At 40.2% G+C, this 14,317-nt stretch overlaps 1 protein-coding gene across 1 annotated transcript; it reads right to left on the bottom strand.

The window, feature by feature from the left end:
- Positions 1 to 13,091: 13,091 nt before the first annotated feature.
- LOC108149190 lies at positions 13,092 to 13,900 on the bottom strand. The gene is made up of 2 exons (XM_017276617.2): positions 13,325 to 13,900; positions 13,092 to 13,270 (listed from the first exon to the last, which is right to left on the bottom strand). The coding sequence occupies exons 1-2, from the start codon at positions 13,810 to 13,812 to the stop codon at positions 13,177 to 13,179; spliced, it is 582 nt and encodes a 193-aa protein (XP_017132106.1). The 5' UTR covers positions 13,813 to 13,900; the 3' UTR covers positions 13,092 to 13,176.
- Positions 13,901 to 14,317: the final 417 nt, after the last annotated feature.

Raw genomic sequence — 14,317 nt, 5'->3', positions numbered from 1 at the left:
CCCCTATATATTTGGATCTAAAAATGTATGGCAATTAAAGTGCATAAAGTATAATTACATATTTAAATTTAATACTGATCTGCATATAATATAACTATTAGTGTTTTACAAAAAATTGTCCCCTACATATACAAATTTATAATTATTATTAAGTTAAGTTTAATTCTCTTGTATTAAATATCTACAATTTTTTATAGTGTCCTTAGTGTAGCAGAAAATAATATTTCATGAACGATTCTGAAAAAAATAGATTACTCATTAAAATGTACTCTTCTAAATTAATAAACTAATGAAATAAGTGAATTAACAGAAAGCCCAAAGCGCTTTGGGCAGTGTACCAGAATTTACAATTAATTTTTGCTTGTTCTCAAAACAAAAATCGATATTAAAACAGCAATAGTTGACTAAAAAAGATGTTCACAAAAGGTTTATTATGTGCTTACAAAACACACGAAATATTAAAAGCAAAAAAGGTTAATAAATATGTACTTTATTCAAAATTCCTGAACAAATATTTTCAGCGTTGGAGCTCCTTTTTTTCCTTGGACACGATTTACCTTCTCGTTTCTCCTTTTTTTGCCGCTTTGCTGGTGCGCAGCGCACAGAAGTATGCAATGCTTATTTTCATTTTTGATTATTCCGCCGCTGATTGCGCGAACGTCGCACTTGCCATTCGTCTTTGTCAGCAGCTGCTGGAAAAAAAAGAATACGAAGTGTGGGAAAAAAGTGTAGGAGCAGAGGGACAAAAGGGACTCCTGTCAGCAGTTGCTATCTATCCTTCCCCCCAGATGGTAACAAATTGCAAGGCGAGGCAGGTGGAGCTCCCTCTCGAAAACATATTGATCACAAAAGCTGCTCGTGTCATAACGACGACAGCAACACTGGAGCGGCGAGGGAATGCGGCCAGGTGCTGATTGCATTCGCATGCCGAAATCGAATAGTTATGCTCCAGATATGCTCTGGATTGGTGACCCCGACCCGAGTTCATTTGTCACTGCAGCGGCAGCAGCAGCAGCACCAGCAGTTGCCTGGAAATCTACAGAATTACTTTCGCCCTGCGAAAGCAAGCCAACGCCAACTTTCACAGCTCAACACTTTTTGCCAATGAAAGCCAAAAGGGGAGCCCACAATGTTTGCGGCCCAGATAAGCCAGAACAGCCAGAACAGGCAGAACAGCCAGCCAGCCAGGAAGGAATGGACAAAAAAAAAAAAGGCAACTTTTAATTCAATTCCGGGCGTTGCTTTTTCTTGGGCATAGCCTTTGTGCAAGTTTCCAATTGTGTTAGAGTGCGTTGGTGTTGCTACCGCTGCCACTGCTGCCGGTGATGCCGTCTTACTGGCCTTCTTTCAGCGGCTGCCGCTCCACTTTCATTTCATTTCGTTTCATTTTTTTCGGTTGCCTCAATTTGATACAAATAATTCTATTATGGAGTCCGAGAGTAAACCCACACGTATCTGCCAAGGAAAAGCCAAGACAGACACCAGAAGCGCCAAACTTAACGAAATTGAAATGGAAAATAAAAGGAAAATAACACAGGAAACTAAGAGCGGAATTTGGTTGCTATCGGGAAAAAATATATACTCTTATATATATAAATAAATGAAAAAAATGTATAAAAGTAAACATAAAAAAAAAACCAAACAAGAAAAATAAAAGAAAAAATTTAAATCAATTTTTCAAAATGAAATCAAATCTCAAAATGCTAATATACAATATTATGAACACAAATGGTGGCTTAAAATTGAAAAATGACTCTCAAAAAATATATACATTTTAAAGGATTTAAAAAATTTATGGATCCCTTGGAAGTGAACAAACGAGAGAAAATCAAGCAATGAAATCAGCAAAGTTGCAGACAGTCAGCTGGCAACGCAGAGTAGCAACAAAGTAGCGCAAACAACCAAACAATCAAACGAAATCATAAAGCAGGCGAATGTGGGAGGACGCAGGACGAAGGACCATGGAACACTAAACTGGACAAGTGTGGATGGCACAAATATCAAACAGCGGATGGACAATGGAAAGCTGAGAAATCGCCAGCAAAACACTCGCTTCGAGTTCTTTAAAGGCCGCCGCTTCTGTATTTGTTGTTAAATAATCAAAGGCGCTTCGATGCCACGATTTACGATTGGAGCTGTGTATATACATATATAGTAGTCCCTCGCACATTTATCAAAAACACTTTCACTTGGCGCAAATTCGCACATTTATCTTATGCAAGCCAGAGAAAAAAGCACCAGATCCCGGGAAAGAGAGCAGAAAAGCAATTCTATTACAGCTGCTGGCATGGATTTGGAATTCTATGGCCATGGCACACAAAGTGTCCACGGACACGGCAACTTGGACTCTTTTTGGGGCTTGGGCTTGCGCCTGGGCTCGGCGAATGTGGGCAGTTTGCCACTTGCACACCCGTGATACACATACACCCACCACCGAATATACTATTTCATTTGCATTTCGTATAAGTCACATGGCTACGTGACCCACATGCACAAGACTCTTCGTCTCTGTTCGAGTTTTTGCCAATAACAGAGTACAAACGAGTTCAGATGGAGGCTGAAGGATGGAAGGAGTCTGGGAGTCTGTGACTCGGGCACGAGGGCTATTGTGCAAAGACAAGCACAAATTTGTATAAATTTTCAATAAATTACATCAAATCAAGCTGCAAGCACTTGAAAACTACCAGACACGTGTTACCAAAAGGCAAAGGCGAGTCTGTGTGGGGAATGAGATTAGACTTACTTACCGAGAGCAGCACACTTTAAAGTTTTGGCATAGACACAATTGAAATCCCTGAATGATAACTGAAAATATATTCATTAAAAAGTCTCAAAACTTAAGAAAACATCAAGAGCTTCTTGGGAATTTATGTTTTCTAGACTTTAAAATGTTTAATTTACAATTAAATAAATTCAATAGTTCAGAGCCAATACTTTTTATAACTTTTACGGTGCCAAATTTTTCCCTGTGTATATAATTTTCAAGCTCACGCCCACTCAGAAAGGAGAAAAGCAGAAAAGCAGACCCTGCCGGACTGGAGTGTATTAAAAATGTGCCAATGTGCACGGAGCGAAGCACTTTGGTTGCAAATTTGTTTGCTGGGCCTCCCCGGCAAGGGCAAAATTCAGGCAACGTTATGCATATGAGCTGACTGACTGCCAGTGGAGAATGGGATTGGAATGGGCTCGGGCTAAAAGGGTTGCTTTTCGGCCATGTAAGAGGCATGCGGAATTGGCGGCTTAGGCCTGTCCAACTCGATCGACAGATAGTGCACGTAGCTGGTCCTGGCATTGGTTCTTCGATTTGTGCAAGCCAGACCAGCATCAGCACTAGAACCAGCACCAGAACCAGTCAATGTATCTCAATTGCCATGTGCGGCGGGGGCTCTCATCTGGACTCGAAAGTCACGCCGTTTGACAAAGATTAATTCTAGTGTAGCACTCTCGAATGATGGCCTGCAGTCTCGCTTTCTCGCAGTCTCGCTTCGTGGCGATACCCTCTCGTACTCACAGCTCTCGACTGCTGAGGAGCTGACCCCTGACCCATGACCCGCAGAAACACATCAGCTCCAGCCAACGACGCCACACAAAGCGTAACGACAAAAACATCATCAGCAGTCAGGAGCAAATCGAGTCGCAAAAAAAAGCAAAGGAGGCAAAACGAAAAAAAAAAAACCAGCAAAGGAAAACCGCTCAGTATCTGTGTGTGAAATTTGGCACTGAAACCGTGTAGCACTGGAAAAATTTAAATTAGACCACCATTAAACGAAATGTATGGGTCATGTTGTTTAAGAACTGGATATGGCGTTGGTAATGTAAGTGCTGGAATTTTAAAACGGGCGTCCAAAAGCACTGGAATGTCTTTGAAGTTAGGCAGGATTATTTCCCTTTTTTGTTTGAACTTATGCGTTTGACTGGAAAGAAATTTCTCATTTGTATCTTTACGTGAGCATTGTCATAGTAGTTTAAAGGAAAACATAAAAGGTTTAAATATCAAAGCCTGCGCAATAAATAATTTATTTTAAGAATTTAAGACAATACAAAATAATTAAGTATTGTTTTTTTTTTGGTAGTACTCTCAAAAATCATTAGTTTCTTAAAAGAAAATTTTATAATGTTGTCTAAAAGTATGCAATGAAAAATATAAGCTTATTCCTTAATATATCTAACGGAATTCCGGGTTAAAAACTTATTGTTGCATACTTTTAGACACCTTTTCATAAAATACATTGGTCCTTAGTTTCACTTAGTTTAATAAATTAAGAAAATTCACAGAATATTTCGTTGAGTGTGGTATAGCTCCGTCCGTGTCCTGACAGCCATAACAATCTGCAGTTTTTTTGCCGCTGATTCTTCGCACTGCCCCCAAAAAGAGGAGAGAGTGAAAGGGAGGACCGAGTGCGGTCGACATCAGCGAGAGACAAACTCAAAACTTATTTACACTGAAAGGCAGACATACCGACATACACATACGCATACATTTGCTCCTTCCATTTACAATGCATTTTGGCATGACCGCAGCATAAAAATTTGTAAAGAGCCCCTCGACGGGGCTCCCAAAACCTGAAGCCCCCCGAAAACCCCCCAAAAAAACAAAACTAGGATCGCTAGCAAGGCTTTTGCAATAGTTGGCCCTAAAGCAGGAGCAAAGGCAGAGGCAAATGCGCAAAAAATGCAAAGGGGAAATGAATAAAAGGCCGGAAGCAATATGCATTTCCGCTGCCAGAAAAATGTAAGCACTTTCCACTTGCCAGCAGGACGAAAGGGACGAAGGTATGGAATGGGTTTAGGAAACAGTGTGAACTAGGAGCAGTGAAAAGTGCAACTGGAAAAACTCAACTGGCTGACTTGGCAGAAGGCGGGTGAAACCAGGAGCTGAAAACTCCATGTTTATGGATGAGTATGTGCTGTTTTCCCTTTTGCTTTCTCTGCTTACGTCCGGGTTCCTCACCCTGTGGCAAGGATTCTGCCGAGCAGAGCAGAGCACTCTCTAATATACTAAACCGGTAAACATAACCAAAAAAGTGTTTTAAATTTTTGAATCCTCCGCTGCATGGAGAGAGTCTGGCAATGTGTCAAGCATCCGAGAAGACCAGCAGACTAACAGACTGCACTGCTGGAAAATAATTTAATACATGCTTCTCTATTTTCAACAAACTTTTAATTTGCGAAAATAAAAAAACATTATTTTCCAGCCTACAAAGTATTATAGTATGAAAATGTAATACTAAATGTATACTAAAAATAATATACAAATTGGTATTTACATTTTAAACAACTCTAGATTTAAAACATTAAAAAAGAGTGCTCCAAAGTATGCAATGAAATAATATTAAACCATTAAACAATAATAAACAATCATAATAAACAATTTAATAATGGTAGCAGCAAATTAAAACTAAAAATAGGAAATTGAATGAAAGAATGCACATATTTTAAATTTTATTCACTTGTCAAAACGAAACTTACTATTTTTTTTTATTTGTGTAGCAGAGCTCAAGCCATTTTCGGGTGGCTTTTAACTTTATTAAAATAGATGAAAGTGGGCAGAGCCGGCTGAGCTGGCTGGAGGAGCACTTCGCCCGAATTGTTAATACAAAAAGTGGGGGTTTCGATGGCGACGACGCCAGTGCAACAAAAGATTTACAGCGTCCACAATGGGAACAAGCAAATGGTCGTCGTCGTTGTGTAGTGCAGTTGACACACAAATGAATCAATCGGAATTTGAGATTCTGCTGCTGCTGCCGAAATGCGGGTCAGAAGCAAAGGAACGCCCAAATTGAAAAGTTTTCAAATTGTTCCCCCCCCCTAGCAAACTGCTCCACTTTCAGCGACTTGAAATTGAATTATTAATTCTGAAATAATGCTTGAATAAAAGTCGATAAGCCAAGAAGTGAAATGGCAGCTAAGCTACACGAGTGCTGCCACAAAATCAAGCGGGGCGAACACTCAACACACAACACAGGACTCCTTTTGCCTCATTTCTTGGGGCAAAGCCAAGCATCCTGGCAGGGCGATATACCTAAAAGCATGTCGATATTAGGCAAGATAAATTGAAAATGAATTGCGGAGCAGAAGGGAGTGGAAAACGCTGAAGCTGAAACTGAAACGAGGGGCAAACTGCGAGGAGTCAGCCGAAAATTGCCGCATAGAAATAAACATCAGCCAACATTTAACGCAGGATATAGACCACCACGGCTACGGCTATGGCTACGGTTACGGGTCCAAGCCGATGTCGGAGTAGATGTCGACGGCATTAAGTCAGTGGAAAAGGCATTGGCGAAGGCATCGGGCGAATTGAATGAAGCGGAAACGGAAAGCAAGCTAATGAATGGAGCACAACGAACCAAATGAATGCCTGGGTCCTGAGTTTGAGTCTGGGTTTTTGGGCCACAGGACTACAGGACTATTGGACTACACGCTTCGCTAAATTCGGGAAAGGGAATGGGAATGGAACGAAGAAGCGATGGAGTGGCTTGTTGCGGTTTGGCTGGTCTCATAAAACGACCTTCGCAGCTTATACACAAATGAATATTTGTATTTTGGCAACGACACTAGCAACGAATTGAAGACAATGGCAATTTTCGACTTGCCCTTGGTAAAATTACATGGCGAAAAAAAATATACAAAATACACAGCTGAAAATTGCAATTAAAAAAACTTGAACAACCCTTCAAAAATGTATGTGCACTATAATAGAAAGTATAAAAATAAACCAAACAACCTTAAAGATACATGGTTTTTAAAACATAAATTATTATCATTGTTTATCACAATAATTATATTATATTTTAACACGTTTTATTACTTCTTCTCACTCTAAGCCCGAAATAAGTATTTTAATCAAACAAAAATTTTTATAAATAACAAAAATAAACTAATTTTTATACTTACTTTTTGACATATGAAAAAAAAACGTCTAAATACAAACTTTGGAACAAATCGAATGAAAATAAATGATGAGAAATCATTTTTGCAAACAAAAATTTCAGAACAAATTTTCTCTAAGTGCAGAGGAGTAGGACTTCAGAGCTTTGGAGATGCTGGGACCTGACACACAATTGCCACGTTTTCCGGCTTTGTGCGGGTTTGGTTTTGACTGGACCGAACCATCACCAACCAATACCGATACCAACACCATGGAGCTTCGAGCGTCGCCTGCCCACGTCACACTTCAGATAAGAGCCTTTGCATATTAGCCCCGCTTTTGGGGCCGAAAACCAGTTGCCAGATGGATACCCGACAGGATATCTGGCAGGATATCGTTCATTAGAGCACTAGAAGTTGACTCTCGGGCGAGGCAAATGAACTGTTACCATTGTCCCATCACTCCCGTCTCGATGCCAAATCATTTGTTTAACAACGCCGCCCCCCCAAAAAGTGGTCCAGAGATCAAACACAAATCACTCGCTGAGTAATCGCCGCGACAGTAATGAAAATGACTTTCGTTTCGACCTCGGCCTGTAAAAGTTTAACATTTAACTTTGATTGCAAGTTTGTTGTGGTTGTTGAGACCATCGCTCTCTCTAGTAGAACAAATAACGGGGCCCAAGGCAATTTTTTGATTTTTGGCTTCTGATTTTTGTATGATTTTAGCCTTTGTGCTGATGTTGGCTGATGTTGCCCCCCATGTAAATAAATTTCATTCTACTCCTCTACATAGACCCAATTAAATTTTCTATTGGGCACGGGAATGGAGCGAAAGTTGCCAGCACAACTTTTGTGTAATGAAAACAAATTATGCTTAATAGAAAGTTTTTGGATTGGCAAAGGTTTTAGGGTTTAGTTCACAATGAGGGACTGTTGGTTTTTGTGGCCGAATGAAGGGATTCGCGGGGTTACTAGCTTTAAAATTTGGTTACCACTGGAAAAATTTAACTACTTTAGGCTAAATGTGGTTTCCATCATTCTGAAATTCTCATATAAAACATTATTATTGTTTATTTTTGTAGGAAATTTCCCACAAAAGGATCGCTTTAATTCATCCGCCGACGACTTCCTTCTGGAATCTTAAGAAAATTGCAATTTGCCTGCTCTCTTATCGGATCGGAGGCGCAAAATTTGTCTTTATTGACTCCATATTTCTTTATTTTGCGACTGCGTTGCACTTTACGGCTGCCAGCGGGCACTAACGGACGGGTTTTATGCGATTTTCTTGTCATTCGGCCTTGTTTATGTCGCTTTTCGCATGCATGCGAGTATTTCCCGGCCCCGGCCGTACGTGTGTTTGCTTTATGGGCGTAACACAATCATGCATATTTCCCAAGCCTCCAATGTACATATTTTGGTCGAGTTTACGCACTTTATTAACATATATGGTACATACTCCTCAACCGAAAGGCGGAGGAGTGTCGTCGTGCCAAGAAAGGCACATAAAAAATGAATCTGCTGGTCGTGCGTCGTCATTCGATGCTCGGAATTTAATATAAAAGGCACAATGATAATATTATAAAATGCTTAAACAGAATATTGAAATGAGCTCAAAGAAACGATTCACTTTATTGCGAATTTTCCAGCTTTTGTGAATGGAAGAAGAGCGTCCGCAGACGATTTTCCATTCAATCATTTTCGTCTTCCGTCTCTTGAATATAGAATTGACTGATGAAGGTCGTCATGAATAAAGGTTCTGAGATTGAGACAAAGACACCCTATTCATTCTGATTCAACCGACGGCAAAAGGCTTAAAGAGTTATGTCTCGTCTTTAATTAACTGCATGCTCCCATAAAGAGAAGGAAATAAATTATGCAGTTTAATTAAAATTTCCAGCAAAGACCAAGACGAAGCCATGGACATCTGCTCTGTTGTTCCACGCTGATGCTGATCAAATGCATAAAGCTAACAAATGCCAGGAAGTAAACAACAGCAACAGCCAGCCATGGAGAAATAACTGGACGAGTGGTGATGATATTTCTGCTGAACATAGCACCACGCAAAGTGTCAATAACAATTTACACTTGAGACGATATCTCAATATTGTTGCACGCCAGCAACAGGGCAACAAAAGCAATCAGGCGAATGGTGGGATTTCGAGAGCAACAGGACACAATGTCGTCGCTAACTGAAGCGATGGGGGTCAGCTAGTTTGTTTATTTAGCCGGCAAACCAGGAGGACTCACCAACTGTCGCCTCCTAGTCAGCTCCATGTCCAGTTCATAGTTCCCATTCCCAAGAAAGGTCTTAAAAATCAAGGTAAACAAGTCGAGCAACAGGACAGAAGACTATTAGACATCAGGCATTAGATAAAAGGTAGAGTCCAGTTAATAGGAGGTATTTATAAACTAGGTCAATACCTATCAATACACCAAAAAATTTCCAAATCTAACCAATACTTTTAAAGTTATTAGTAAGTGAATTTTAAATTATGACGTCATTTTTATATTTGAGAGAGCAAAAGAAAGAAATAACTCTTAGTGACTCTTTAGTTCGGCAGATGACGCCACCTATAACATGATGGATTTCTGGAGGGTACATTTGTTATGTAATTTCTTAGCTGAGTAATGGTTTTCCTTTTCTATATTTGATTTAATCACTAATGTGTACACAAAAAGTGTATAAGATATGTAGTTTGTTTTACTTCGTTACAACAATTCTTTATTCCTTGAAGAAGCAAGGAAAGAAATGAACTTTGAAACAACTTAAATAAAACTCAAAAGCCAGTGCAACAAGATTTCAGCTCTCAAGGGTCAGAACACGCCCCTTGCAAAGACTTCAACAAATAGCGCGTATCGCTGGGGGATAAGAATGATTCTGGATTGGACTGGAACGGGAATGTAAGCCCTGCTCAATGAGCAGGACTCATTCGCTGGGCAAACAGAATTCCTTTTCGACATTCCTGCTAAGCTTTAAGTGGACACGCATTTGCCCCAAAAATAAACACACTTTGAGTGGATGGAAAAGCGACGCGGCCCAGGGAGATTGAGCAATCCATCTGGTCATCTGAGGACGAAAAAACTTTGACACTCCAGCGCCAAATGGAGCAACCTCTGGAGGGTGCTTTTGCTGTCCAGCTCCTTGGGTATTTATGCCAATTAGCTCTTGTAAATGCTAATTAGGAGCCGGAGCAAGCGTCACAGGACAGCTGATAAATTAGCCATGAATATTCAGCGGCCACGCGCAACATTATTTTCCGCAAAATTAAATTATACATTTTTAAGTTGGCCGCCCCAGTGCAAAAAAAAAGCGAAAGCTGAAGTGTCTGCACTTGAAAAAAAGTAATCTAACCAAGAATCTGAAATTAAGTTGCATTTACCTTGGGCTAAAAATACGTTGTAAAGAAACTGCGTAGGTAAACCCGCAGATTGATACGAATAGTTTTTAATAGATTCTAAAGACAGTGCACTTACTTGGGGTTAAAAATAGTTTTGTAATATATTTTTAAAATATGATTTTTCTAGTCAACTGAATAACATTAAATAATGACTGTTTTTTTTTACAGTAGTCCATATTAATATGTGGCAATTTTTCACCAAGTGTAGGCAAAGGGTCATCATAATTATCCACTCGAATATTTACCCTGTCGTCTTTGCTTTGGTTCTGCTCCCGATTATGATGGCCTTCTGGCCAACTTGGCCAAGCCTTTAGCCAAAGCTATTGAAGAGTACATTTCCTCGGGTCAACAGTTGCTAGCTGGCAATGTTCCGGCAAATGTATTGCGCAAAACGGCGTGCAATTGCCTTTAAAAACGCATCAAATTATGCTAGAGAGGAGGCAGCCACTTCGAAATGTAGCTGCCCCTTCAAATTAGTGCACACAGAGGATGGAAAATGGCGGATGGCGAATGGAAGGTCTAGAGTTGGCTACTTGGCGTATTTACCAGGCGCTTAACCGACTTTCCGCACGCAGGGGACTTTCCTGGTTCCGGGTGGCAAAAATATATTGGCAGTGCCGGTTGCTCCACTCCATTCCGCTGGCAAAAGTGCTCCACAATGGCACTCGTTCAGACAATGTTAAATGCGCGCTCGTTGTGTGCTGTCTGTCAACTTGGCTCAAGTGGCCCCAGTTCCCAGTCCCCAAACCCCAATCCCCAATCCCCAATCTCTCTGGCCAATAGCTACTCCTCCTCCAGTCAAACCACTCGATCGACTACCGCCACTGACAGCGGCACAATGCGGATGCGGATGTGCGGACGCGAACGCGGATGCGGATGAGGAAGCGGAGTGCACTTGTCGCCATCATTGACATCAATGCATCGCAGCTGGCTTTTTAGCTGTCGCGCCCAATGAGGAGCAATGAGTAGCGACGAAGGGCGAAAAATGGAGGTGAAGTGGGTGGTAGTGTTGGCCAAACACTTTGGCATAATTTCCAGCGAATAACTAATGGGCGTGGCTACCGCACATTTGGCACCACTCCCCGCCATCGATAGCCTTTTCATCTAGAGCACTGTTTCAAGAAGAACTGCTGGCGTTATTGCACCAGTAAAATTGCGATAACGCCCTGTAAACTTTATAGTATTTCCCAGATTTGTTTGCATTTTTTTTAATGTTAAAGTTATTTATAGAATTATATATTGATATGGAAAGAACTCACAAAATAGTTCACTTAATTGTCGTTTATATACTGATAAAACTTAAGGCAATGAATGCAGTAACGGCAATTTTTAGTATCATTTAATATATTTTATATATTTTATTTATATTCTTATTATTTACAAAGAGATGAGTTCCATCTTCACTTCTCCTGTGTTCTTATCTTCCACGTGTTTTAAAGAATTGTGCATTAAAAGTTTATCTGTTAATATTTACCATATCATAACAAAAGAGAAAAAAATCAGAAAAACCCAACATAAATATATTTTTAATGGAAAAGAATACGCGTAAGCTTAACAATTTTTATTTCTCTACAGGAAGCATTCATGCCGTGTCATATTGAAAGCAGCTTTTACTGTCCGAGCAGCAGGCTCAAAAACCCTTTATGCAATCTGCATACAACCGAACAGATTTCTTTGTGCGAAAATTGATTGCATATTACGTATACGTAATGCCGCAAAAGCGCCATTGCCATTTGCTGCCGGCACACGCACAGCAGCAGGAGCAGCAGCCTCATCAATAACTAAAGTCGACAGATTCTCTCCTTCCACTTACTCATATTCGAAATGAAGGTGTAATGTGGGCGGAGGAGCAGGAGGTGGGCGTGAGCGTGGGCGTGGCAGCCAAGTTGTTAGCACGCTCGACTGATATTATTTTTTTTTTTGCTCCTTTATGAATTATTCGCAAACGCATTGATTCGCGTTCAGCCAAAGGCAACAAGGAAAAGAGACCTGGAAAAACGATGAAGGCGTCTTGCTGTGAAATTTTCATTTGGGTTTTATTTACGTTCAATCGAGTTCGCGCGAAATTAGTTAAGATTAGCGTGAATTTTATTATACCAGAGGTCGGAGAAAAGCTCACGTAGCAGACGCCTCGAGCGAGCAAACTTCTTAATTAAAAGATTTGGCCCCTGATTGGTTGTTTGCCAAGGTAAAATGTGCAAAGGAAAAGGGCTACGTAGGAATTTATATTCAATTTGTTAAATGCATTCGAGTGCCATTGTCGGCGGCGATAATTGCCAGAGCTGAAACTGTGGTCATCGGTTGGTTGGCTGACCGGATGAACTGCCGCCAATAGTTGGTGACCCCGACGGATTACCGCCCACCATCCACATCCACCCACACAGACTAGCCATAAATCTCATTTCATTTTTGCACTGCGAGCGCAAATAAATTCATAGATATGAGCTGGAATGACCCCAGCTGACCATTCGACATTGCACTTTGAACGAATTTATTTACGGCCAGTTGTTATTTTTACGAGAGTCTCTACACAAAGTGTGCAGCATGCACACACACAAACTTGAATACAGTTCTCCAATGCAGGATTCAAATTTAATTTAAGGCTCAGCTCGGAAATCTTATGTTTGCCTTTGAGGTCATTTAAGTGTGCTTCATTAAGAGGTAGAAACCGCTGGAGCACAAATAAATTTGCCCATTAAGCAGCCTGTGCAATTTAAGAACTTCAACTTTATAACTAGATTACTCAGACGCTCAAGCGAAGCTTTAATATTACATTTAATCATAGTTCGTTTGAGCTGAAATATTAATTATAAAATAACTTTGTAAAAGTTCAAAATATTTATTAACCCATTCACTTTATGCAATTTTCTGTAACCAAAACACTACATGCTTTGACATTATTGACAAATTAGAAGCTTTTAATCCTCAACTGGTTGAAGTTAAACCTACTCATGTATGTGGGACCAAGGTTGGGGCTTAAGATACGGCGAGGTCCTAGTTTGCTGAGGAAATACGATTAATAAGTGTTATTTTAAGAGCTTTATCATGAAGCTTACCAAGCACTATGAAAATTACTTAAATTCTCGTTTGCTTCCCGACTGTCTTTGTCTATCTTGCTTATCTGTTGGCAACTGCAATCGTTTTTGAGCAATGAATGAAGTTGGTTGACCTGCTGATGACCCTGGCAACACTGGATCATTCCCTTGGCAAACATTTTGGTCAGCAGCTCCTCTAGAACTTCCTCGGCACTTTGTTGGTTGCTCAAATGGGGATTCACGTAGTGCATCACTCGGTGAACGGTCATTTCGTAGTCCACCGGTAGACCCGTCACCCGATCCATGCGAAATAGCTTGGGAATCTTGGATTTTTGCTTAGGTTTGGTCTGCACCACAGTTCGCCTCCAAACTTTTTGATTTTGTGGCACAGAGGATTTTTTTTTAAAACAGGTCTTCAAAAAACGTTGCTGCTGTGGATCCGTTTTGGGCGCTTTCATTCTCTTATTTTTGCTAATGGTTTTGGCCTTAACTCGCCTTACGGAAAGCATTGTCTTTTTTTAGTTTTTAAAATTATTTTTCAAGGACTGTACAATTTAGTTTGACTCCAAACGATATGTCAACTTTTGTGTTGCTCAAAATATAAAATGTTTACACAAGGCCTTCTGTATGCTTAAATTGCAAAATATTAATAAAGGGTCAAACAAATCTCTTTCTTACAATTAAACGTAACAGTTGTAGTAAACAAATGTGGCTTAAAGTCCGCAAAAATCACGGCGTATTAAACTCGTTCTTTTGCTGAATTGATTTTAATGTTTTTGCCTGTGTAAAATATTTATTGGGAAGATCTGATGCCTTTGGCAGATGCAACAACTATTTAACTGCTTACGCTAACCCCCGCTTGTTGTGGAGAACATGATTACAATTGCCGTGCCAGATTTATGATTTCATTACTCACACACACACGGGTGTTCCAGACTTATATAAGTTGTGAGCTGATGTGGCCACAGCCCAACTTAACTTTTGAAACAATGTCAAATGCAATAAACGTGTGAG

The sequence above is a fragment of the Drosophila elegans genome, unplaced genomic scaffold (genome assembly GCF_018152505.1).
Source record: "Drosophila elegans isolate 14027-0461.03 unplaced genomic scaffold, ASM1815250v1 contig_814, whole genome shotgun sequence".
NCBI classification, from domain to species: Eukaryota; Metazoa; Arthropoda; class Insecta; order Diptera; family Drosophilidae; genus Drosophila; species Drosophila elegans.
The sequence above is the reverse complement of the archived record's forward strand: the minus strand, read 5'-3'. Positions and strand labels throughout refer to the sequence as shown.